At 41.5% G+C, this 27,229-nt stretch overlaps 2 protein-coding genes across 4 annotated transcripts in view; one reads left to right on the top strand and one right to left on the bottom strand.

Annotated features, from left to right (window-relative positions):
- FIP1L1 (factor interacting with PAPOLA and CPSF1) overlaps positions 1 to 4,758 on the top strand; it is a 37,628-nt gene extending 32,870 nt beyond the window's left edge. For both annotated transcript variants that reach the window (XM_074541506.1, XM_074541504.1), the window contains 2 exons: positions 3,231 to 3,368; positions 4,082 to 4,758. In XM_074541506.1, the coding sequence (XP_074397607.1) occupies positions 3,231 to 3,368; positions 4,082 to 4,229 (286 nt within the window). In that variant the 3' untranslated portion in view covers positions 4,230 to 4,758. The remainder of the gene's footprint in view (positions 1 to 3,230; positions 3,369 to 4,081) is intronic.
- Positions 4,759 to 5,047: 289 nt separating this feature from the next.
- LNX1 (ligand of numb-protein X 1) overlaps positions 5,048 to 27,229 on the bottom strand; it is a 78,321-nt gene continuing 56,139 nt past the window's right edge. For both annotated transcript variants that reach the window (XM_014269162.3, XM_005490023.4), the window contains 6 exons: positions 25,675 to 26,046; positions 20,802 to 20,939; positions 14,957 to 15,134; positions 12,860 to 13,088; positions 7,007 to 7,165; positions 5,048 to 6,003 (listed from right to left, as the gene is read on the bottom strand). In XM_014269162.3, coding sequence (XP_014124637.2) covers positions 5,868 to 6,003; positions 7,007 to 7,165; positions 12,860 to 13,088; positions 14,957 to 15,134; positions 20,802 to 20,939; positions 25,675 to 26,046 — 1,212 coding nt within the window. In that variant the 3' untranslated portion in view covers positions 5,048 to 5,867. The remainder of the gene's footprint in view (positions 6,004 to 7,006; positions 7,166 to 12,859; positions 13,089 to 14,956; positions 15,135 to 20,801; positions 20,940 to 25,674; positions 26,047 to 27,229) is intronic.

Below are 27,229 nucleotides of genomic sequence, written 5' to 3'. Positions count from 1 at the left end.
TCTCAGACAGCTTGATTGAAGGCCAGAAAGAGCCCTGGTCATTCAAGGGTGCTTGAAATGAACCTTAATAGCTTCCAGGCCTCAAGAAATCTCTGTGCTGCTGCCAGAGTTATCTGTGAAGGAGGGGGAAGAGCAGGCCTCGACTTTTTTATGTGACTAAATTATCCACCATCTGTAGCAAAGCTGTTGCCACATGGCTGTATAAGAAAATGGGAGGCCCTTAACTGGGATAAGTTAGTTTGGGAATCACAGAAGAGGTGTGAGAGGCTTAAGAAAGAACATGCAGATATAATATTTCTTAAGAAGGTTTATTTTCAATTCTGTGCACTTATGAAAATAAAATTAATGGAACTGTGAGGAAGAGAAGGTGAACTATTTTAAAGACTGCACAGATTTATATATTTTATTTATATTGCCTTTGTTTAAACTTTGATCAACTGGTATTTTGGTGGAGTTTGTAGTAAGCATCAGGTTTATCATTTTACTGCTCAGAAATTACGGCTTTCAATACTTTTAGCAGTTATTTTCCAGAAAAATAGTGTGTGGTTTTGTTACAACATTTCTTAAAATTATTGGAAAATAGGATTATTTTTATTCTATTATAACCAAAATGTGGTTTAAAAATGAACTTTCAGCTGTCTTTATATTCTGTTCTGCTTTTACCCTGCTATCCTCAGAGAAAAGTGTGCATTTTTACAGTGCATCTCACTCTGCCCCCTTGAGAAGATGCCATTATTTTTGGACTGTTTCCCTTCTGCAAAGGTTGGGACTTTGTTTGTTTGGGTTTTTTGTTTTGTTTTTTATTTTGGTAGTTTCAAGTCAATTAGTTACCACTAAAAATGTAGACATTGGAATTTGATTGATCTGTTACTGTATCGTGGTTCTTCCTCAGCAATTTGAAAAATTAAAAAAAAACCAAAAAACAGAAAAACCCCAGCAACTGTGTTTCTAAAGTCCTGGAACTTAATAATCTCATGGAGAAGAGCAGATGAGGGTCTGCCTGGCTGGATTGCAGCTTTACAGGATTTGGTGTCCTGGTTGTCAACAAACTGAACAAGACTCCACGATCAGTGTGCAATAAAGGTCAAAAGCATTGAGCAGCATTAGAGTGTTCCTGAAAGCTCCCACTGCACTGGTCTTGGCAAACTGATTTTTTGCTTTACTTAGAGAATTTGTTTATTTTCATCAGACACACTTACAAGCTGTCATGGTTCTTTAGTAATTTGCCAAAATAAGGTTTAAAAGGGAGTGTCAGTAATAATTGTAACCTTTTCTAGAGTGTTTTAAAATAACTGGGTAATGGAACAAATGCAGAGTGTGAGTTACCATTAAGGGCTTTGGATCTCTTTGAAACCAGGCTGTAAGTCTACAAGTAGCCATCCTATTTCTCATGGGAAGCTTATCAGAAGTTAGTGGTAGGCATTCAGATTTTAACTTTTTAATTAGATTCTGATCATCAAAATATTAGTTTTGTGAAGCAATATGAGATATGGGAGGGAGCTGCAGTTGCACGGAGAGGTTGAGGAGTCTCCATCTATGGAGATAGCCTGAAGCTGTCTGGACATGGTACTGGTCAGCTGGTCCTGCTGGCCCTGCTTCAGCTGGGGTTTGGTCCTGCTGACCTCCAGTCATGCCTTCCGACTTCAGTTTTTGTGCTATTTGAGCACAAATGTGCTTTTCATGATTCGATTAGATTACTCTCCGATCTGTGGTTATAAATGCATTATAAAGTCAGTGAAGTTGTATTACTCAGTGGCAAATCATAATTTTGAGTTCAGTAGTTGTAGCTGTAGTTTTCTTTGTTTTGATGTGTGACTATTTTTCATGTCCCTCAAAAAAGCAGAATTCTCTATTGAGTGGCTAGTGTTTCTCTACAGTGTCTTAAATTACTAATTTCTGACATTTGCTTAATGATGTAATCATACAAGTTTTCATAAAAAGACTAGTGCTGTTGCTTCAGGTGTTCCCCCTTCTCACTGAGTTTTCATGCATAGCTGTAATAATCATTAATGTTATGTCCTCACTTGGGAAATAGCAAGAGGATCCAAGTTGTGGCAGATAAAATGGGGTTGATCTCAGTTCTCAGTGCTCCAGGACATGAGAAATCTCAGTAGGCTTGAGCTGTTGTCTCTATGTGATCTGTCTGATCCCTTCTGCTGCTGCAGGGACCTCAGGAAGATAATTTCTTTCATGGTGTGTGTTGGCAGAGACAGAAACACTTGCCTGTCTTTAGGTCAACAGTATCTAAATTGTTACTGATTTTACTGCTTTAGAAAGACTGGTTACATTGTGCCTTTTTTTAGGACTTGGTGGGGATCTCCCAAACTATGGTTAAAGACTTCATGTGATGTATAAATAATTACACTGAGGTTATTTGTATTGAAGTTGTACTCTTAAGTGATGCTGGGTAGGATTTTCTTATAGAAATGATGAAATGATCATGCCTTTTTAAGCTATGCTAATGTACCATATGAGTTGTGTTGGCTAACAATGGACTTTGGAGTTTTCTTGGTTTTTTGGTTTTTTTTTTTTTTAGATTTCAGTAAACTCTTAGAACTGCCCTTTTCATCAAGTCAAAATACAAAAATATGTTTTTAAGTAAAGCCTTTGAATTCTTGTCTAACCTGTGATATTTACGGGTTTTTACCAACATTGTGGCAGGGCAGCATTTCATGGCAATCCTAGAGAGAAGTAGAGACAGCACTAGTGAAAAATTAATTTCAAAAGCAACCCAAACATTTAATATATTTTACTCTTTGTGCTTAGTGTTTCCTTTTCTTGAAGTGAGTGTAAGGAAGTAGATAACTGTACCAAAATCTAATTTTAATTTACCCAAACTGTATAATAGTCCAAAAGTGTGCTGATAAGTGTTGAATGTTTCAAAGACTGATCCAAAAAAATTACTGACGTTTATGTAGGATTGTATTTCCTTCACAGTTAGATACAGGTTCAAGCTAACAGCTTGATAACTCCTATATAAACTTAATGGGGCACTGTTGTATTCTTTTTTTCTTTCATTTTTAATGAAAAATTTCCTTTCAAAACTGCATTAACTACACAAGTCTAGTGTATAACATTAAGAACTTTATTGTCCTTTAAGCACTGGAACTCATGTAGACACCCAGAAGCAATATTAAGATTTTCCAATATTAAGATTTTTTCCTGATTTAGCTTGTTATTGTTATACTCCTTGGTCTTACTGTCCTGAAAATCTCTTCTTTCTGAATCAGTGATGAAGAACGCTACAGATACAGAGACTATGCAGAGAGGGGCTACGACCGCCATAGGACAAGCAGAGAGAAAGAAGACAGACACAGAGACAGGAGGCACAGAGAGAAAGAAGAGACTCGACACAAGTCATCTCGAAGGTTTGATTTCTCTTTTTTTAATAGGATATGAAAGACTTGTCCAGTTAAAAAAAAAAAAGAAAAAAAAAAGAAGTAAACTTCTAAAATAACCCCAAACAAACAGGAGTTTTGTGGAAAGACTGTAAACACTTGAATGTGCTACTTGGAACAAGTCTGCCGTGTGAAACATGGACAGACAAGAAGCAATACTGACCCTGGGTAACCTCGTATTGAGTGACAGAAAGTAGTGAACAGAAAGTAGGACACTGGGGAAAGAAGGGTAAAAATGGTGAGTCAGAAAGGGGTGGAATGAAGCTGACATTCAGCAGCATGAACAGAACAACTCAATAGTCATTCTCAGTAAGTAAATTAATCCTCGCAGTCACTTGAGAGAAATTGTTCTACCTGACCCATTTTAAGATAAAAATAAAAGTTAAGTCCAGAAAATGGGGTCAACAAGAATGTCAAATTTTTAAGGAATGCCAATAGGTGCATGATGTTGTTAAAAGTCTTGCTATTAGAATATGGGTTACAAATGGGAAAAATCATTCTACTTTTCCCCCAAAAATTACAGGATGGATAGATGTATGTTCCATTCCAGGAAAAATTCAGTTCTGCACTGACATCCAAAAACTCTGAGTTGGGATCAGATGCAGAAGCTGTTTTTGTGGTACTTTATAATGAAATAGGGCCTGAAGTGTCAAGTGCTTGAGGCATGTTTTCTCTCTATTTAGTAACAGCCGACGTCGTCACGACAGTGAAGAAGGGGATAGCCACAGAAGGCACAAACACAAGAAGTCCAAAAGAAGCAAAGAAGGAAAAGAAGCCAGTGGTGAACCTGCTCCTGAACAGGAAAACACTGAAGCTGCCCCTGTGGAATAGGCTTGTGTGATTTTTTTTGCCTACTTGCATATATATTAGTGCCAGAAATAGATTACTATAAATCTTGTTATTTTTCTGGGAATTATAATAATTTGCTCTTAATCTTGTTCTGTTAGTTTGAAATCAAAGGTTACTTTGGTTTTTTTTTTGAAAATAAAAGAACAAATTTTTCATGTTAAGATTCTTGGACTGACTTTGTCTTTTAAGAAACAGTAAAACAGTGAGAAAACATCTTACATCTAGAGGCTTATGCTCTTACAATATAAGTAGGGCTTAAATTCTTTGTATTAAATTGTCTCCTTTTTTCATAAGCCAACGGGAAGGTCATTCTTTTACTGACTTTATAAACAGTGTGCATTCATTTTATTATATACCCAACATCTGGAACAGTGTGGGTTTAGCATAGCTTTTGGAGACTTATTTTGAAAGGTCATCCCTTACTACAGGGACACACAAGAACTGCAGGCTCTTCAAAAGCCTTGTAATAATGTGAAGCAAAAAAAAAAAAACAGGGAAAGTGGGAAAGGTGCCGATTGTTCTTAGTTGACTGGAACACTGAGCATGGTGATGATACACGTGGTAATTATGTCTGGTTTGTGTGGGTGCATAAGGATGAATTAAGCTGGATAATCGTCCCTGCTGCCTTTCAGTGGCTTAAGAGAGAGTTCATTTTAGTCTTTGTTCTAGGGGAACAGCTGCCCTTAACATGATAAAGATTAACAAACATATCCTCTTCCCAGTGTAGGCTTGTGAGATAAAAACAAGGCTGTGGAACATGAGTAATTTGCAGAGAAAGACAAAGGACTATTTTAAAAGACATATAGGACCATCATCACTTTCAGATTTACTTCATGCAGAACAGTATCAAGTATGATTGATAAGGCAGTCCCACAAAAATTTTACTGCTATTCAAAAGACTTACTTGATGGCATTAGCAGGGTGCAGTGTATTTCCTTAAAAGTAATAGTCTATATAAAAATCCCAGATTTAATAGAATTAATCAGAACAAACCAGGGAAACGAGGTAATTTGGTTTTGGATGAAAATAATGTCTGTACAAGTACACAGTTACAATTATTTTTAATTATTTTAGAAATTTCATTCACAGTTTTACAGACTAACAAACAGTACTTGAAAGTCTTGAAAATACCAGCTTCATGCTTACCATGAAAAGGTACACATAATCAAAGTGCTATTAATGTGTTGGATAAAAACCTTCACCTGATTATTGCAACTAGAAAAATTGCAAGAAATATTTCCATTAGTTATTCAAGGTTTTCTTTTTGTAAATCAAAATATAGTGGGTGAGCAGAAGCTGCTGCTCCTTAAATTCCATTATTATTATTATAATGCATTAAATAGATATATAGGTATGTATAAAAAAACAACAAAAAACCCTTAAGAACACAGGGAAGGAAGGACTTAAGTCTGTAGCTTGGATCACTCTGAAGTGATTTTCTGACAGGTGTCACTGCTTTGCCTAAACTTGACTTTTCTTGACATGCAGGTTGAAATTTCACAAACCTTTTCTTTATAAATACATACTTTACTCCCCAAAAAAGCAAAGACTGGTGTTCCTTTTTTTTAAAACGTTTTCCCCATGTTAAGATACTTGTCACACTCTCCATGAAGACTTGTTTTATAAAAATGTGCCAGGCCAGGACACAATTGTGAGAGTAATTTTTCCTTTTAGTTCTTTGAGCATCCTTGCCAAGCAGGCATGCATCATTCCTGATGTGTTCCTGCCATTGACAGCAAGGAGGATGTCACCGCATCTGAAAAAATAAATGCAAGACAACAATTAAATCTTAAATGTTTTCAAATGCCAAAGCACATCCTTAAGCTGGGGGAAGGGGTATAAATGAGTATTATGGCTCCTTCTCTGGCTAACTGCTGTTCATGACTAAGGGGATAAAGCAGGTGAAAATATTTCACTTGTTTGGGTTTCTTACAAATTTATAATTAATTCAACATATTTGAAAGAAAACATGATATAGTTCTTCTGACACCCATTCTGGTAATTCATCATCACAGAATCATAGAAGGGCTCCAGTTGAAAGGAATTCAAAGATAATCCAGTTCCAATCCTTGCTCTGGCCGGGGGCACCTTCTACTAGACCAGGTTGCCCAAAGACCCAGCCAGCCTGTCACTGAATCAGGAGGAGGCATCCACAACTCTGGGCAACCTGTTCCAGTGCCTCACCACCCTCATATTAAATAATTTCTTTTTAATATCTGGTCTAAATCTACTGTATTTCAGTTTAAAGCCATTGTCCCTTGTCCTAGCACTGCATACCCTTGTAAAAAGTCCCTTTCCAGCTTTCTTGTAGGCCCTCTTTAGGTACTAGAATGATCTGTGTTCTGAACAACTGTACCTTTTAAGCCTTGTTAATTGATGTAAGTTTGTGCCATGATTGTGCATTTACTCTCCTCAAGTGTACTGGTGTTTGCAGGGAAGGTGTTTGGTTGGGGTGTTTAGAATGTCTGTGCTGGCATGCTTTGTACCACCCCAGAGATCAAATTGACTCTTCTTTTAACTTAACTTACTCACATACTAGTAGATTGCTAGACATCTGAAAACATTCTGCTATGAAAGCAGATCTGTTAAACTTCAGGATACTTGTGTCCTGTTTCCTTGTCTCCCAGAGTTACTTCTATATCAGTGAGTCCTTCCCCTGTCCCTGCCACTGCCTTAATGAAAACATGTTTTTTAAAACTCCCACAGGTTAACCAGAAGAACTTACATAAATGCTACTTTTTTTAGATATTAATCATTACCTAATTCTGCCATCGTTATATGCTGGTGTTCCCCCAACAATGGATTTGATAAAGAATGGTTTGTTCCCAGTATGTTCTTCATAACCTCCTACGATGCTGAAGCCAAGACTTCCAGATGTATTTCTTCGTAATACAATTTCTTTGCAGCTGTACAAATATCTGAAATAAACCAGTTTAATTAAATGTTTATAGTTAACTTGAGATTCTGATGAACCACTAATAATGAATCTGTCTTTTCATGGACCCATACACTGTTCTTAAGAGTTAAAGTAGTGCCATATTTCCACTGCATTAAGCACCTACACTTCTCTTCTGTTCCTGTAGTACTGCTTTCCTGTTACAACCAGATAAGCAGTTATCCCAAAAGTAAAGCTAGTCTTGGTCTTAAGTATTAAATTAGGTTTTTTTATAGGGTAGGAATCTATGCAAATGCTCTGGTTGCTGTGATGGAGAAAAGCACTTAAGCCTGGATTTAATGTTTGTAAATCAGCAATTCAAAAAGCTGTATTTCTTCTACCTTGTACACCCCAATGACTTGTTTATCTTCCAGATATGAGCCTGTATGTGATTAATTAGGTCAAAGTGCTCAGACACTTAATACTGTTAAGTGTCACTCAGATACTTAATACTATGGTGCATGTCAAAGTGAAATAATTTTAAGGCCAATGGAATGAACTATAAAAATAACAGATTACACAAAGACAGGTATCGGTGGAATTAGGGATCCTGAGCTTGTTGAGTAATCTGATAAGTCACAGCATGGAAGATGAGAGAAACTTATCCATCTGAGTCAGTGCTTTGGAGTTCTGAGTCTGCTCTCAAGAAGACAGCTTGTCCTTACTGTAATGATTAACACAAGATTTTGTTGTAAGAGAACTGAAATCTGCTTCTCCCTCCATTTGTCTTTTGAACGTATTTTATGATACTGCATGTTATGTTCATCAAAGCTTAGGTTCCAAAAGTAGGAATAGGGGAAAACTAAGAATAGTGTTATTAGACTCTTAAATGTTCCTTAATGCTCTGAGTACATTAATATGCTTCCTTTTTTTAAACCAAATTAATTCTATTTGTTAGAGAATGAGTGATAAAACTTTCTGTCCATAGTACTTTACCATCTTATCATTAGTGGTGACCCCAGGAATGACTGAAATTTCCGAATGTCTAAAAATATATTTGCTACTCCAAATCTTAAAATATAGGCTGACCTACAGCAGGCAACTGTTACAAGCTCTATTCAGAGACATTTTAGGTTTCTTAGAAGCACTTGACACTTCTATAGGAAGATAAATAGCCTTTATCTTAAGGACTGATATGCCTAGTGTTTTAAAAATTGTGTTTTAAATAGTGCATTTGCTGTCTTTCACAGCATAATACTAGATTAGTCCCCCAGGGCCTACAAATATTCACCTGCTGCCAGGATGGTAGGTATGCAATATTTGCACAAGAGTTCACTGGTCACTAATGTAAGAAACAGGTGACACTTGCTTCTTCCTGAGCAGCCAGGCATTATTACTTTACCGTCTGTGGACTTCTTCAATGTGCAAAATCACTTAAACCCTCTATGTTTAATGGTACTTATCAAGGTCATGACCAAGCAGTGCCAGGATTCAGCCATTAGTACTATAATTCAGTGTTGATTTTGAGGCAGAGGTGTCTGCTGCCCAGTGCTACACTCACTAATCTGCAGCTGGTCTAAGGAGAACCATCTCCTTGGAAGAGAGCAGCTCATAGTCTTCAGCCTTTATCACTAAATACTCCAGAAGATGAGGATAAGAAGTAATTTATGTGTGAACCTGCCTCAGATTCAAGATTTGGGACATACAGTATTTAGCCACAGGGTCCTATCCTGAGCAATACTACAACAAAGCATCAGTCACTGATGCATGAGGACAGTGCCTGTTGTCAAGCAGTTAAATGTACAATTCCCTGCTGATTTTCATAAAGTAGTCTTATGCTCTAGGAATGAAAAACAGCCCAACTGCAGGAGGATTTCGGCACTAACAGCTATGAAAAGGGTAACTCCCTCCTCCCTCCCCATTACAGTACACAAATGGCAGCCAAGTAAGTAATATTTGAGAATTGTTTCCACCAGTGTCATACAGGCCAGGTAGAGTTACTTTGGAGGTGTTTCTGTCCTAATTTCACGTTTTACATCTTGTTGTACCCCAGGTTTGCAGAATGACTTTGGCCACCTTGTCTCTTTCTCATCTCACTTTACAGATTAAGAAAAGCACTTGTGTGAAGTACTAATGTTTGTAAATGTTATGACAGGATGATCTAAAAAGTATTCTAAGTACTAGCTGAGGGAAGGAAATGTGAGGAGAGCAAAGAAAGGAGAGCAGGAGAACAAGCAAGGATAGAAGCAGCATCACAGAGCTGGAGAAATGCTCTTTGCCAGCTGTTCCCTGTTATTTCCTTTGTGTATGCTTCACAACAACAAGTCCCTCTACCAATAAAGGAGTTCTGTCTTCCTAAACAACAAACAATTAAATTAGCTACCCTGAAATAAGTCTTGGGGCGAGAATGCTTGAGGTCCTGCATCACTGTTTCCTCCCGCCGCCCAGCCCGCAGCCCCTCCGCTTGCATGCAGGCCAAGTTTTGACAGATGTCAGATGCACATGTGCACGTATTTTATAACCACCACATATTGGATCGTACTACAGAAAGAACAGAGGAGCTGTTTATGTATTATTAAGCCATACAAAAGTGGGAGAACCCAATTCTAAGAACTCACAAGAAAAGGACAAACTAAGTGAGATCCATAAATGTTAAATTAACAAGATGGCTTTTCCAAGTCTTTGAGTTTTGGTGCAAGGGATCAGATAACTTGTCTGATTCTGCTGATACCAACTTCATCCAGAAAAATGATATCATTCCCTAATTCTCAATATTTGTGTCTCTTGACTGTACCCATCTCTGTAATATGCATGCAGTCCCTGGGAAAAGAAGAGTTCTGTTCTACTATTGAAAATCAGACATTTACAGTTATCTACCTTGAATCTTGTAACTATTATTAATGCTAGCCTATTTTCTACTTCATTGGACATGGGCAGAAGTTTGTAGGCATGCTCTAGTGTTTAGTTCAACTCAGCACATTTTATGGTACCATTCACGGGATTTTCCTCAAAATTTCATGGATTTGGACAAAGAAGGAAAGACTCTCCCGCCCCCTCAGTTTCTTAAGCCTGAACATCCCACTCAAAATTGTGAGGTCAAGCTGCCTCTGAACACCCCACCTTGCTTGCTTGCTGAACAAATACACACACTGCACTGCCATGGCTTGTCTTGAGACACATATTTCCCTTCTCAAAAGAATTTAAATAATCTACTATCCAGCTTCCTCTTTTTTAAACCATGCCTGTTCCTGGCCTACCAGTTTTACTGCCTTTTCTATTTTGTTCAATTTGTCTTACATAGGGTTGTCCCTTCTGGCCCATCTTCCCAAGTACTTTGCATGATCCTGCATAATAATGATTTTGACATTTCTACTTTTCCATTAGCTGTACCAAACATTCTTAGACTCAGACATCTTGGAACAGTCCTTCTAGTAAATTGTTTTAATTAAAGTAGGTGATTCTTCAACATTTTACCCCATAACTGCACTTCAGGCACTTTTTTCAAGGTGGACCTGTCAGACATCTATTTAGACAGAGCATAATTTTCTCTAACAGTCTGGAAAATGTCATGAGACTGCTGACAATATCTTGGGACCTAGTGAGATGTGATCCTTGCCAAAAGCAAACTGAAAGCCAGAGAAAGGTTAAATGCTCAACCTGGAGAAAAATGAGTTAACATGATACACATCCTCATAAGAGAACTTGTTGAAGGACTTTCGGACATCTGATGTGGGCCCTGGAGAATCAGAACAGTAAGTGAGCGAGCACAATTATGCAGGGGAAGGCTGAAGGGTCTGCTAATACCTAGTGAGCAATCCCAAACCTGATCCTCTTGTGCCCCTACTCAGCCAATCAGCTGCCAATAAGAAAACAGAGCACCTTTGTTTCTGTCACATCTAATGTGCATTGGTCCCTGTCCCAGGCGCTAGTCTGATGTTCAGAGCAGTGTCCCCCACTCAGCATACCAATGTCCCCCTGTCTCTTTGAAGGAGAAGGGCCATGCTGTGCTCTGTGCACGGCCTCACAGCTGGGGATGGAGTTACAATGAGCTCTTGTCTTCAGCCTTGCTGACACTGGGGCTGATTTCCCTTCAGACGAAAAGAGCTGGAATGCCTTCACACATGCAGCCTTCAGAGGAGGAAGGCTAAAGTGAGCTCAGAAACTGTTTCTAAAACAGGAAAACCCATTTTATTGCCAAACTGTGAAGTGGAACTGACTGATGTGAACTCTGAGTGCAAGCCTGCAGTACTGTGGAGCTCTGTCCTTCGTGTCCTCTACCATGCTGAGGTACTGGGAACTTCAGGCAGCTGTGAGTAGAAGATGACGACCAGGCAGCTCAGGTTTTCTACACAGCCCAGTGAAGGTAGGGTGTGATTGTTTCAGTCCATCTAGCAATGGATGGTGATAGAAGGCAAGATTCAGCACTGCAGATTGCAGCATCTATAAGGCCTTGGGTCTGTTGCTGTCTCTTCACTGAGAGCATTACCTGTGCTCTAGTACCTTCACCATGGTGCTGGTCAAGCTCAGGAGAGCAGAAGTTAGCAGGAATGAGGATCTCCTTGGGCCTGCCTGTCCTCAGACACTGAGTGAGGAGAATTTACCATTGCCTGGGGTAGCAAGTTAAGGGGTATCCATTTACTGCATTTTCTTTTTGCTGCTTCTCTTTCACAGGTATAAAGATGCAGTCCTCCCCAGTGGAGGAGGAACATTGTGCCTGTGGGTTACAGACATACAGCCTGCCTCCTGCTCTTGCAGTGCTTCAGCACATGCTATACAGTCACTAGCATCAGACCAAGCCTCAAAAAACATCTGGCCCTCACAGTAGACCTTGCTGCAAGGTGAATGAGGTCAAAATGGCTCCAGCTAGAAACAGGGAAACCTGTTATGCAAGAGTAGGAAATGAAGAGGAGTCCTGAAACTGTGCCTAGAGAAAAGCCCACCTGTTCTGCAGACCATCTTTTCCTGCCCTCCTGTAAAAGAGAGACACCGAACTGCTGCCGGAGTTAGGAGTATAGTCAAGAGGAACTTATAGGATAAATCCTTAATTCCTTAAAACTGAGTGTCAGTTTCAAGTCTGTGATCCCAGCTTTGCATATTCACAGATTGACAGTGTGTCCTCATTTCATTCTGTCTGGAATGTCCTGGAAGCTGTAGGTATTACACCGTGCACACTGAGAGCTCAGCGACAGCCGATGTGGCTCCAGTTATCCTTGCTGAAACGACAACACAGCTGCTTCCTGTGTGTGACAAATGGACTTCTTTCAAGCGGGGGTGGGGTTAAAAGAGGTGATTTGGAGATACTGGCCAACTGCACAAACTTTTCAACATCTGGGTAAAGTCAAACAATTCAGCTGGATTTGGCAAAGGAGAAGGGCTGTGCAGCTTGAGTGTTGCAGGAGGGGTATCTGCCTTCTGCAGGGTGGTTGAGCCTAAACTCCAGTTCAGCAAGCTCCTGTATCCGTGTAAGATTTTCCTTTCACTCCCTAAGTGCCAGATACGTTTACAAGATTGAAACAATTCAGCATCCTATCCTCCCTCATGGGGGAACTGCAGGTCTATTTTGCCATGTACACATACCCATTTACAAAAGGGAGGTATTTAGAGTCAAGTCGGTGACAGAGCCTGGATTTAATTAAGATGTCAGTGCAATGAATCAAGCCAAAAGAAAGTATTGCCAGAAAATACAAATCTTTCCTCTCACTCCCCCTCAGCCAGAGGTTGCAATCTGTGTACTTACCGTGGCAGCCCCAGCCACATAACCCAGGACGGCGACCACTCACTGCTCTCAGCAGTCACTTGTGTGTCCTCAGGGGGTGGGAGATGACCCTGCTCCTCCTGGGCTTCACATGCTCTCATCTCCAGGGCTTTGAGCACCACTGAGGAGTTGGTGTTCTTCAGCAGGGCGACGGCCTCGCCCCGGCTGACTCCCGTCAGATCAATGCCATTCACGTTCAGGAGGATGTCACCTGAGACCAATAAAGCAGATGATAAAAAACTCTGCAAGTGTTTCCAGGATCCCCTCCCCACCTCCACAAACAAGTGAGTCAAATCCATGGCCAAGAACCAGCAGCCTGATGAGGATTTTTGTTATTCCTAACGTTTAACAAAGCATACGCTAGTAAACATGCCACAGGCATGAGGGGAGATTCCTGTACACAGAAACCTTGCGTGGCTGGACAGAGGATTTGTCCTGGTTTCTTTCCACGTCATCTCCTGCATCTGGAGCTGAACAAACAGCTGGGGTCCTGCTGCACCAACAAGCTTTGGTACTGGTGCCTAGTACTGCTCTGGGTCTTGGAGTCCACTTCCAGCTAACATTTATACTCAGCCTAAGCTTGAAACCCCACAACTCAGTGATGTTTTTTCTCCCAGCTCTCCCTTAGCAGAGGACTGCCACTCCAACTGGCTCTTCCTAGTTTGCTTTGTGGAATAACATGTTATTATTTTCATATTAATGCCTGTTTGAATGGCTGCAAGCCAAACCATTTTTCTGTATGCCTTATTTATAATATAGGCACAGCAGCCACAGAGAAAAATGCAAAGATGACCTCAATTACTACAGGAAGAACAATAAAGACATCACTAATGTCATGCAAGCAGCCTCAATGCCAAGTGCTCTGCAACCCTTCAGAGCAGGCTGCCACGCCAGGGCTTTCCTGGGTGCCCTCTATACTTGGCCTGGATGCTTCTCCAGGCAGAGATTTATCACTGGCAGTCCAGGCACTGCAAATGAGCATTAATCTCTTCTTGTTGTCTGTCCCCAATAAGAAGGACAACAGCCTAAGAGCTGCTCTACATCAGAGACCTCTGGTGCTATTATAACATCACATATTCATTTGTTTCTAATTTTATCAAATTAACTAGGCTGAGTTTTCCATGCTGCCTCATGATGAATATATTTTGGAAAGTGTACTCCATTGAGAGGCATTCATCTCCCAGCAGAAGGAAAGGGGAAATCTGCTGTTTTGCTTTGTTGTGTTCTCACATGGGTTTCATTGAGTAGGCACAAAGAGGGAGTTCCCATGTGTGCCAATGCTGGGCACTGAGACCCAGGCTCCTGGGATCTGACTGGGTTGCAGCTATTCTGCCCCATTTTTGGGTGCCTTCATTTCCCTAAAACTCAGGATTTCCCTTCAGTTTCCAGGCAGTGACTGGACTAAGGAAGAATATAGGGGATGAAGGGTAGGTGAGCTGTGTCATTGCTGGATGCAAGCTACCGAGGGATCTGGCTCTTGAGGATGTAACATCCTGAAACCTGAGAGTTTCATCTTTCCTCTGCTGCCCAGCTATTCCCACAAAATCAACTGATAAAATATGGTCCTCATCTGGCTCTAAAAGCTTATTCATGCAGAAGGGGAGAAACTATCAGCCTTATCATCCTGTTACATCAGTAGCTAAATGGGGGTAGGAAGCTAATATTTCCAGACATGAGGCTGAGCCACAAGGCATTAATATGGCTTCATATACAATGGGAATTTTGATCCTGTATATTTAATTCAAATTAATGAATGCAACGACAAATAAGCAAAAAAAAATTACTTTGAAAACGCATGAAGGTTGCACAATGAATATATCAAGAGTTAGGAGAATTTACCTGTGAAAAGCTATTTATATTTTTTTTCCTACCAGAATATTCCTATGTCCTACTTCACAGAGATGATTACTGCTGCATATTATGCCTTTTCTGGTAGCTGACTTGAGATCCTCTAATCTGACACATCCCAAAATCTATAGGATTGTTGAAGATGTCAGAGTGTGAAGCTCTTTCACTATCCCGCAGTTTTCAAAAGAAGCTCTTGATTTAAGGCAGGCTTTCAAAATCCCCCCCTTTTACCTGTTTTTATCCTGCTGTCTCTGCTGATCACTCCTCCAGGTTCCACACTTATCACATAGATAGGCAGATCCCATTCCCGGTTCGATGCTCCACCTGCCACAGTCATTCCCAGCGATTCCGTGTGATCTTTCCGAACAGCCACCACCTTCTCGTGACAGGTGACAGTGTGAAGGGTGCTCTGTGATGGAGAAAATAGCAACAACAAACACAGTTTGTGGGCATGGTGACCTCCCTGACAGTTTTGGCATTTTCTATCAAAACAAATATTCATGGAAGTAACACCAAGACACTTCCCAGCCACACGGCCTGATGGCCAGCAGGACTCCCTCAGGGGCTTAAGCAACTGCAGTCAGAGCTACCACCAAGATAATTGTGCTTTAATAGTTAAAGTCAGGCACTGCTCCCATGAAAACCGGAGTTGTTTTAGTCCTAAGGCCGATAGAATCAGGTCCTTGAAAAGTAAATAAGGAATTTGATTTTAAAAGAAAAAAAAGTTCTTGATAATAATATCGCTACTGGTCATCATATCTTTTACTATCAGGTTATGCATTGTATCTTGCTGCTTGCAGTCTGAGCATCATCTGTAGTTAGTGAGAAATAGTCCTCTTGGATTTGAGGAATGAAATCATTTGGGACATACTAGAAGAGACATATTTCATTTGATCTTCCAGATGTCTGTGTTTCTATGTAAGTTATGGGTGGAAATACATTTGAAGAATAAGTGTTTCTGTTCAGGAAAAGAGAAGGACATTTACAGTGAAGAGAGAGCAGTTTCCAGGGTGCTCTTAGTGCTTCTGCTTGAAGGGTCAATTTGGGACAGCCATCCCATATATTTCTGCCTCTGAGCAGGAAAAGTTATATACACACAGCTGGTCATGCAATAACTGGTGCATGAGTGAGGGTGCAACAAACCTGAGGTGCCCTCAGGATGGAGAACCGCTGCAATGCAAGCTCCAACAAAATCTCTGAACTGAATGCCATGTTTACCATGCACTCAGTTCTTACAGAAGAGTTTGAAAGGCAAATAAATCTGGATTTAAATGTTAATTGCTTTGCTCTCCTTAAGTATTTCCTAAGCAGTGCTCCTGACATCAACTCCTGACAATCCCAGCCCTTCTTGCAGGAGCAGCATTATCCACTCCAGGCTCATATATAATAGCATGCTTCTAAATACATTTCAAATGCATATTTAAAGGACTCTTCTCATTCACAAATGTGACCTCGTAATATGCAAAAATACTATAAAACTCATTTAAAGCCACATTAATCTCTTAGTAATCTGACATCTCACAAAGACATTTTACATTGATTCCTGGGCCAGCAGCATGGAAAGTGGAGCAGATGAATCCACAATGCCTCCCTAAGTGACAATGATGGGACAAAGGAAGATTATGGCAAGAATTTTTTTATGGGAGTAGGGCAGACTATGTCTTTGATTTGTGCTTTCTTTTAAAGGTATGTTTGGTGGAACTAACTCCACATCAAGATTTCTGTGATGCAATGTTAACAACAGAACACGGGACCTTCTAGGAGCTTAGCAAGGGATTTCTCTCTGCTTGAGCAGATGAACAGTAGCTGCCACAGAACTTCAGAAACAAAAAGGCAAAGAGCTCGGTGGAAAGAAGAATTCTCTCATTCTCTAAGAGAAAACCACACACAGTTGTTTGGACATATTAGACGTGGTCCACGCAGAACGTAGGCACTATGTCACAGGAATTTGTCTTAGTGCTTGCAAACAAACCTATCAATTTCTGAAGGTTTTAAAACCTTCAGAAAATGTTCTCTTCCTGATAAATTTTATGTTCTGATCCAGATAATTTTTAACTTTTCACCTATGTCTTTAAGGTGTAAATATTTTAAACATAGTAGTTCTATCTTTATGCAAATTAAACTTAATGTTTCATCCATGTTTTGCAAAAATATCCTTTTTCCCTTGAAAATGAATGGCTTTCCATCAGGAAAAGTCCACTTTTTGAAATATGTGGGATAGCGGGCTACTAATTTTCCCAAAATTGTGATTTGAAATTTTGCAGCAAAACATGAAATTGGGATTCTATTTTTGGCTCTGAGTGAGAAAGCAGTCCTGTTACTTATGTAGCATACATCTCAGACAATTAAAACATTAGAGCATTAGCCAGTTTATCACTATTTTTTGAGGAATCAGCACAGAGAGGAAAGATTTCAAAGTACTGCTTGGGAATAAATTGTCCTACTACATTTCAATGAAGAATTATAGAAGTACCATTACTTGTATGCTGAACCACAAAGAACCAATTTTCCTTTGAAGCTACTCTTTCCCATGTCATTTTTTATATGGCTGCAGAGAGAAAGGACTTGGAGTGACTTGACTGAGAGGAAGGCAGTGATGAAAGGAAAGTAAAGCCTTTTTTAGTAAACACACGTAGAACTTGCTTGGAGGTACAATCGATAGCAAGCAAACCAGTTAAAAGGCAGTGTTTATCAGTGACTGCATTTCAGAGCATTCTCTTCTAAACAATTGTCCTTCTCTGTCATTTTGAAGCGACCTTGGAGGTCAGGAGAAGAAAAACATAACAGTTCATCTCCTCCTCTTTTTATTTTTTCCTCCTTTTCTGTACATTTACTAGAAAATAAATATTTACAGCAGATTATCACAACATCAAAGCCATGACACGTGTCTTGCAGGCAAAAAACATCGCTGTGTGTGTTTGGAAAATGTACTTTACCTGAAGGTTAACCTGCTCATTTGGTCAGGAAACATTGCCTGCTCCAGCAACATTTTCTTTGCCCTAAGTACTAGACAATTAATTTGAAAGAAATAAGAAAACAGTTCCAATTAAAAACAAGTGCTATATAATTAATGGCAAAGCTCCCAGTGACTTCAAAGGAATTGAATCAGGCCTGTTTATGTGTTACAGCCTGGCTTCACAACCTCAGCTGCCCAAGAAAGTGTTTGTGACGTCTCTTCTCTGAGTCCAGGCAGCAGCCAGAACAGTTTGGGCTGTGCTTCCCCAGTCTCTGTACAGAGGAAAACAGATCCATGAGACCCTGGGCAGGACCAATCTCTTGGCACACCATACACCTGGCATACACCTCCAGAGAAGGACATGGTCACAAGGGATCATCCTCTTCTTACCCAGAGCCTTGTGGGCAACACGGCAGGTCACCACTGGGCTGAAGGAGAGGAACCTCCCTGTCACCTCCTCACCTTGTACAGATGGAGGTTGGCTGTCCTGAGGCCAAGAGCTTGGCCCAAAGTGGCTCCTGAACCACTGCACGAGCCAGGTGGCTGCTGGAAGCAAGGGTTTATTCTTGATGGAAGCTAGAGCTTATTCTTGATGGAAGCTAGAGCTTATTCTTGATGCTGAATACAGCCACGGGTTGAGAGCAGATTTCAGCCCATGTACACATACATGCTCTACAGTGAGAGCAGTTTCACTCAAAGAGAGCATTCTTGACCATCTAATATCACTTTCCTCAGTAAGCTCAGGGGACAAAAAATGCCTTAAAATTAGCCAGAAATCAAGGCAGCTAGCAATCCTCTATTAATCACATGTAATAAAGTAATCCCACTGATAGCAGTAGGCAGCAGACTCATCAGACCACACACACATGGGAGACTCCCCTGACAGTGAGGCCCAACCAACAAGCACTGCCTTGGTTTTTGGGCAGGAGCATGTCATGTACAGGCCCTAGGTTTGCAAGCATTGCTCCTGCAGTAATGCCTGCTTAAAATAAATAACATTTTTTTTTAATCTTTCAAAGCCAGTTTAAAAATCTTGAATTGCAAATTATGTTCAGTTAAACCTTCAGCAAAATACCATGAAATATTTAAACTGACACAGTCATGCCCTATAAAAGGGCAACTAACACTCCAGTAATGTTTGTATCAGACCAAAAGTCCACAGTGCCTGAAGCTCATTGTGTCTGCTGGCTGTACTGATCTGCTGATCTACTGCCAGAGCATTTTCTCTGATAGAAGCCCTCTACTACCTACACACAAAGCTAAAGGGAAGTAGGAACAGTTCAGAGTTCTCTTTTTTGGCCTGTGATCTTCCCTGGAAAGTGCCCAAATGGTGGCATTGCACAGAAGCCCACAGCAGTACACCCACTCATGTGCTTATGCAGCGCTCATCTCTGGTGGAAAACTGGAAATCCCCCTAAAAGCTGTGGCCTATGCAACAACAGATGATTCCTTAGTCTTTATAGCACTTGCTTATTAAAGGACTGTTCATTGTGCCTTCAATCTCACAGCTACCCAAAATATTGTGGGACTTACCAAGAACTCCCATCCAACATCTCTTGGTACAGGAAGAGAAAATGAGGATCTCAGGGCAGAGAGAAACAAGCTCTGTTCCCAAATAATCCCGTGTGGTATCAATTAATTACTCAGAACAACATGGCAGAGTTAGCAGGTGCTTGGATCTTCCCTAGGAAGAATGCAGTACCGACACAAGCTAACTGCTGTCCCACACTTACCTTCTTAAGGAAATCATTGCTTCAGTAGAAGGTCATGCCTTGCAGATGCAGCATTAGTTGGGCACTACTGGCTACTTGCTAGTAGCTACTGAACACTGCCTGCTTTCTGTTTTAACTCCTGCCAATCTGGTCCCACTAACAAGAGCTGTGATTGTGACTTTGTGGGAAAGGAAAACTAAAAATATGTAAATAAACACTAGAGTTTTTAACACATAAAAACACTGAATAATGTAGTTTTAAAAGACCTGCAAAAATGGGTATGTTTTAACATGTGTAAAATCCAGAGCTAGACATGTCTCCTGGCTGACAGCTGTGCACCAGATATTTGGTCCAGAGGTCTCTTTAAGGACACAACTGGCTATCCATCAAGCAGGATGAACTTAAGCCCTGCCTGCACACCTCCCTGATACCCCCTGGCACCCGTGGCCAGGGTCAAGCTTGTATGGGTTTGCATAAGTGGTGACACTCAGGGTGATTAATGTAAATTAGCCAGACATGTGGGTTCAAATTTAGTGAAATAAAAAAAAAAATCAGTTCCTCCAAGGACATGCCTTGTTCTGCCTAATGTGGAAGGAATAACACTGAGCAAGCTCAGAAAACATATTTTCAAACCTCTAACTGCATTGGTTCCTACTTAAGACCTCCTGTGTTTGAAGATCAGCATTTCTCTGCCTCAGGCAAAGAGAATATTGTGAGTGTAGGTGCACAGAACACACACTCTGGCCAGGTACACAGGGACAGCTGGGGCACAGTGTGGCAAGCACAGCCTGATCTGGGTGAGATGGCTGCTCTGTGCTGTGTCCCTGGGCTGGGTGCTGCACACCAGCAGCCCTTGCACACCCCACACCTTGCAAGCTCCAGGTGCTGCCAGAGCAGAACAAACACACTTTGGGTCTAAACGCTCCACAGAAAGTCCTTGTGCTCTCAGCAGCCAGGGCATTTTAATAAATGAGCAACAGCCTAATGATGGCCATAATTCTTGAGTAGGTTATGGGAATTTTTTAGGCCAGCATGTGAAAGCTTTTTGTCTGAAGACTATGCTACAGATGGAAAAACTTCGGAAAAAAATTTCTTTTTGTTAGAGCGCATTGTCATCTGCAGATTCCCACTGCTGGTCAGACCTGTGGCCGTGGCCAGGACGCTGTGTGCACATCAGCACCTGCCCCAGCACTGCCCATTGCCTTCTCTTTCCCTCCCACACCAGGCAGAGTCAGGGCAGAACCAGCGGACAGATAATGAGCGGCACAGCCTTTGTGTTTCCATTGCCAAGCGAGACGCGCTTTTTCTGGTGGCAGAAGCCAGAGCAAACACCCTCAGACACCAAACACTCCCTGCTCCCCCGTTCCCCCGCCCATGGATGGCAGGCACCCCACACAAGAGCCCTCACCTTGCCGGAGCCGCTCCTCTCGGAGGGGCAGGGCTGGGCGCCCCCGGCGCTGGCAGCCCAGCCCGTCTCCTGCAGCAGGTCCGGGGGCTGCTGCCGGCTCTGCCGCGACACCACCAGATGAACCTGCTTCTCGCTGGCCTGCGGGGGAGCACACTGTGAGTCCACGGCCCCAGAGCTGTCAACCCCGCACCTCAGCCCCGCAGTGCCTGGGAAACGCGGGAACCACTTAAACGTTGGTTGGATTTCCCATTAATGGGGATGCTGTGACATAAAGCAGTAGCATCAGTTCAGGTCAATGAAGTTCATAAAAGTTTACTGTCTGCTACTTAATATTTCTCTTGAAAACTTGGTGATAACTAAAAAATCCTTCCTACCTGCCCCAAATTTGGCAGTGATCCACCACAGTGCGTTCTGATCAGCTCTCTTCTACACCTGTGTATACCACTGCAAAGCAATGGTATACACAGGTGTATACCATTGCAATTCTCCTGCCATGGTAGAGAGACAGGCAAACTACCAGAGCTGTTGCTGCAGAATGGATGGGAAAGCTGAAAAAGCTACAATTAACCCTGAAACCAGGGATGTGCTTAGGCCTTGCCCAGTGGAAGTGGAGAATAAACAATGTAATTAAGTCCACCGGCATGCAATGGGAATGACAAATGTAAGGAAGCTTAAAGAAAGGGAGAAAAGGTATTTTCTTTAGTGAAATAAAATCCTACTGCAGCAGAGCACAGAGAAAGAGGGTGGGCATGAGCAAGCACACAGGGTAATGAAGTTTAGGATGGGAAAGCAGCTCACAAACTCACTCTAGGAAGAGCAGTTTCAAAGCAAATAACCCAAGCTCAAAGAGCTTCTAGGCCTTTTTTCATAAGGCAGTCAGAATACTTGTGTGCCCAAGAGATGCTGCAATGATACTTCTGAGGTTACGTTGTATGTTATTTTTAAGGGGCTCTGTGTGTGTTTGCCTGATATTAGTGTTAATTCTGTGAACAGGTGGGGATTTTTTCTATCTTATTGAATCATCACTGTTTCCCTGGAAGCAAATGGCTTCATTTGCCCCTCACCGAGGCTCATATGAATCTGTTCAAGACAACAGTGATGCAAAGATATAGCTGAAAGGGAATGGCATTTACACTAAATTATAGATGCCTGCCACAAACAAATATACTAAACTAAAATGAAGAACAGTGTAGCAATAACCCCAGTGCTATAGAAGCATACTTAGAAGATGTGAAAATTAATCCTCTAATCTTCTTCTCTCTAGGCTAAAGACCTTGCTGTTTTGCCAGGAAGGAGGGGCTCTTAATGACCAGTCTGCAGAGGCACTCCTGCCTGTTTGCTCTCAGCTTATACCAGAGGAACTGCTCAGTATCCAATGAGAAGCCCCCACAAACACATCTGGAGCCTGATGCTCCTGGGGCTGCAGCTGCAATTCTTAGTGGCACCACAGCCCCTGGGGCTGCAGCTGCAATGCTTGGTGGTACCACAGCCTGATGCCCCTGGGGCTGCAGCTGCAATGCTTGGTGGCACTACAGCCCCTGGGGCTGCAGCTGCAATGCTTGGTGGTACCACAGCCTGATGCTCTTGGGGCTGCAGCTGCAATGCTTGGTGGCACCACAGCCCTGGGACTGCAGACCTCCTGGCTCGCTTGCTAGCACTGCTCACTGGGGAGATGCTCCAGGGAAAGCTGGCATTGAAAAAGCAGCTGAAAACCAAACACAGATCCGGTTGCACTATTGAAATCAAATCTCCCACAGACAATTAACAGAAGCCAGAGGAAGCTTCTGGGAATTTTGTTTTTATAGCTTTGTTTGTCCTTTCTGGAGTTGAATTCAATAGCTGTAGCTGAGAGTTTAAAAAAGCCTTGGAAAAATGTCATTTTAGTTAAGAAAAAACAACCTAACTCTCCTAAACCTCCAACTTCAAGTTTGAAATATACATGTTCAAGCCGTGCTATTTTCAGTGAAGTAAAAAATGTGCATGTCTTTGTTACTTTCCCAATATCTTGGGGAATGCTATTTTTTTGACTAGAAACTCAAATCTTCACAGCTTCATAATATACAATTTAGTGCATATACATATTTCCAAATAACTTTCTAGACATTTTTAACAGATCTGGTTTTATGGAATATTAAATTCATGGACTCTGGACTCAACTGGTACCCAAAAGTAGAATTCTGCATATTGGGAGAAAGGAAATCATCCTGGTCCCTAGTTTGTAATATGACTGAGGTGGAACTGAACAACACACGATTAAACCTCCCAAGGACACGTGGCCCTATGAAAATACTGTTTTCTCTAAAATGAACAGTTTCAACTTAACACAACTTCTTTTTGAAATTTATCTGCTGCCACATGGTAAGCCTCAAAAGTGGTTATTTAGAGAAAGGTTGTAAAACATGATTAATTCTCATAGAACAACTAGCAAAAGTTCAACAAGAGTCTCTGTTGCAATGGCACATTTGTCTACGGGCCAGTCAAGCTGAGTTTCTCAGAAGTCAGAGTGGTTTAGAAAGTTATCCAAACAACAAGAACAGCTTTTGTATTTACATACATATGAAAACCCATTAATGTTTCTACTGATCAGATTATTTATTGCTGATTCATTCTGATCTCTTCCCTCCCTCTTACCAGTGGCTTTTCCCACAATTCTTTCTCTATATTTTATGCTGAAGTGGAAATTAAAGAAAGGAGGTGAGCTTTGATGCCAAGTGCAAGTAAGAGCTGAAACACTCCACTAGAATTAAAATCTGTTAGAGCAAAGGCAAATCAAGCAGGAAGGCAGAGACACAATGTCTTGTTACTTAGATTCAAAGGGCCAGTTCTGACACAAGGCCATGGCTTGAGATGATTTGGCAAACAGGAGGCAGCAAATGTGTTATGATGTGTGCACATTCCTAATTAGCACTTATACATTTTCTTCATTTCAGTTCCTGTGACAGAGCTTAGAGCTAATAAACAGCCAGACACTTAATCTACTGATTAGCAACTGCTTCACATATGCTATTGTATAGTTTCTATAGGTCTCAATTGTCTCAATTATTCATTATTTAAAAGTCAAAATTAATCAGATTACACAGAAATCTTACAGTCTTCCTGCTGTGAAAGCTCCTTGGTTTAACAAGCCACTGCACCTTTTAGAGAATATTCTGTTTTTAAAGAAACTGATGGTGTATTTGCAGCTTTCACCACCATAAATTAGAAGACCTCAATGCACTGCAAGTGGCATGCTGAGCTCTCAACAGGCAGGAAGGATGCTGTTGAGAAGTCAGAGGACACAGTGAAATAGCCCTTCGTGTAAGAAGAAAATGCAAAACACCTGTGGCTTCAGGATAAAGGTTTTTCTTTGGCATAACATGGAAACAGGAAAGGCAAATGATAATTGATGAAAAACAACAAAAAAGACACAGGTTCCAGGAATTTTGCATTAGATAAATGTGATTTGTAGACCTCACATCAATGCAATATAATCCTGGCTGTTTGGAAACCTGAATTTCCCCTTTGATGGGCTTGTTTAAATTCCCAAGGATTGGTGTGCATTTCAAGCATTATTATAATTATCATCCACTCTTTGGAGACCAATAAGGGCTTTGGTTGCACTTTTAAACACTTGTATGTGAATAGTCTTGTTAATAATTTTTTCCGTTTCATCTCGTCCGTTTTTGCTTATGAAGCACTGATGCCTTGTTTTGTAGCCATAAAGAACTGTTCCAAGAATAATAGTTTTTTAGAAAATTTTTCATTCCAGACTTGTTGCCCTTAGAGAATTTAAAGCTTCCCCCTTCTGCCTTCTGTTCCCAGTTACTGAGCTACATAAGGTAATCCAGAAAGAAGCTGGACCAGAATTTCAACAATTGGCATTATGTAAGGGGATGATATTTTCTTCACCTATGCTATAAACTTCACAATAAAAGCTGTCTAAAACAAATGGTAAATCTATGCTAACACAGAAATCCTTTCCACAAAATGCATGGATTTGACTGTTTGCTTCAGTCTGACTGATATTATCCTCATTATACTGGTCAGAAAGAAGAAGAAGCTGGCCTGATTTGACATCTTGTTACTGAAGCCCATGAATTTCTTCAAAATGTGAACAGTCTACATGCCTCCAAATGAAATTCAAAATTGCACAAGTATAATAACAGCTATAAATATGAGATAAAAGCAACAAAAGATTCTTGGCTTTGCTTTCTATGCTGAAGTTTTATAAAAACATAGTCTGTAAAAAAAACCCCAAATTGGTTCTGGAGGGAAAATTAGGCAGAAGCTGACCAATTTTGCAGCTGAGAAAGGCATGGGGTTTTTTTCATCTGACAGTTCTGTGTTAGCTAGCACCCATTTAGTACTCCATGTGAGTCTAAACAGAGGTGAATAACTACAGATCCATTTTTCCAAAATATTCTGGATTTAGGTAAGAAATACCTACAAGGTGTGGACTACCTTTTAGTGGTGGTCCACAGCCTTAGGCTACTCTGGTTAGCTCCAGGGCTGTGCTCCAGAGAGCACAGTGACTCCTGAGCCAGAGGAGTCAGGATTCTGCTGGAACCAGTGCTGCCAGGGTGGAGGCTGGCATGCCTCCTGGCAGCTGGCAGCACTCTGGTGATGATCAGAGTATACAGATATTTGCACTGATCCATATTTTCCAAACCAGACTGGTAGCAGGCTCCTCTGTGGGAGTCCATGCACATGCTCAGACTCATCCCCACAGTAAAACCAAGGAGCTTTCACAGGAGTAAATTCCCCTCCAATCTTGACTCCTTCCCTCTTCCAGATACACAGACTCAGCGTTTGTTTGCTTTGCGGTGGATGGTGAAAAACCGCTGTTGGCTTTTTGCCCGGCTCAAAGGCTGTGGCCAGGGCGGGGAGGACCAACCTGTATGAGCTGCGCGGCGCTCTCGGGGCTGCCGTAGCGGTGGTCGTGCCCGTTGATGGCCAGCACGCGGTCGTTCTCCTGCAGCTGCCCGTCCCGCGCTGCCATGCCGCCCTCCAGCAGGTTGAAGATGAACACGCCCGGCTCGTCGGCCTTGCGGACCAGCTTTATGCCCAGCTGCTCATCCGGACTGCTCTTGTTCAGCACGACGTGGAAGCTGTCGTCCCTGTTGCAGTGAGCATCGAGGGAAAGGCCGCTGTTGCGGCACCGGTACCTCTGCTCTCGCAGCACCGTCAGGCGCAGCACGTGGCACGGCTGCTTCAGGATTGACAGCGCGTAGTTGTGAGGCACATTCTTGATGTCCATGCCATTTACCTGGAATAGAGAAGTGTAAATCAGCAGCAGAAAGACGGTCTGTTCTGAGCTGGCACTGCGGAGGGCAGATCGAGATACATAGATGTCTTCATATGAAGTGACATGTGCTATTTCAAACTGTGTCACACATGAGGCCAAGTTTGTGGTGCAGAACAATCTTCCCCGCAAGGAAAGGATGCGCTGCACAGACAGTTTCTGTCCTTTTTTTCCCCCTTGCTCCCTGATAGTCTCCAGCCATACATGCTAGTTCTCATCTTTCTTATTGCTCTTTCCCAAGCTTCAATATCCTTTCATATATCTTAGTTTTATTCCACAGGCTTCTTATTTCAAATTGCCTTGCCAGCCTTTCCTTTCACTCCCACTATTTTCCTGCTGTTTCTTTTCTTCTTTATCTCCCAGCTGTTCTAGGTACAGTAAAAAAAAAAAAATCTTCACTAATGAATCTCTAACTACAAAGAAGGAAAGAGCCTCAAGTAGAAGTTTAAATGCCTTGGATATTTACTAACAATTATGCTGATTTACCACACTAGAGAATCAGACTTTCCTTCTTTTCCCTCAGTGTTTTCCAGGTAAGATTTAATTCAGATGAGAATAAAACTGTATAACTACTACTTTTTAAATTTGAATAAGGAAAAGAAAGAGGAAAAAAGAGTTTCCAGTCAATCCCATCATGTTCATATGTGTAAGAGTTACTAGGCATTGCACTTTATATTGCTAAATGAAAACCAGTTGCAAGATTGTATTCCATCGCTGGCTTGAAAACCTGAATCAGACAAGATATTTCCATGTAGCTTTACATTGCACAGGTTGAACCATTTAAGTATTAAGAAACATCTCCAAAATGTAAGAGAAATAATCCCCAGCACAGACAAAGGCATTTGGCTGGTGTTTGCCTTTGCAGATTTCCTGTGTGGGAACAATGGAGCTGTTCTGCTGCAGTCTGGTGGGAAGGACTGCACCCAGAGAGACAGCTCAACTAGTTTAAGTTGCTACCTCGGGTACCACAAACAGCACGAGCTGCACCAGGATGGGGCTGAAATTCACAGGAATCCTTGGTAAATCCTGGGCAGTCAGCCATGGCAGGGAAGAGCCAGGCTGGGCCCATCCGTGCCACAGTCACAGCTTCATTGTGCAGTTTGGATGTGCCCTGCAGGAACAGCTTTGTCTTAGTGGTGCCATTAAC

This window comes from Zonotrichia albicollis, chromosome 5, assembly GCF_047830755.1.
Source record: "Zonotrichia albicollis isolate bZonAlb1 chromosome 5, bZonAlb1.hap1, whole genome shotgun sequence".
Classification (NCBI taxonomy): domain Eukaryota; kingdom Metazoa; phylum Chordata; class Aves; order Passeriformes; family Passerellidae; genus Zonotrichia; species Zonotrichia albicollis.
The sequence above is the reverse complement of the archived record's forward strand: the minus strand, read 5'-3'. Positions and strand labels throughout refer to the sequence as shown.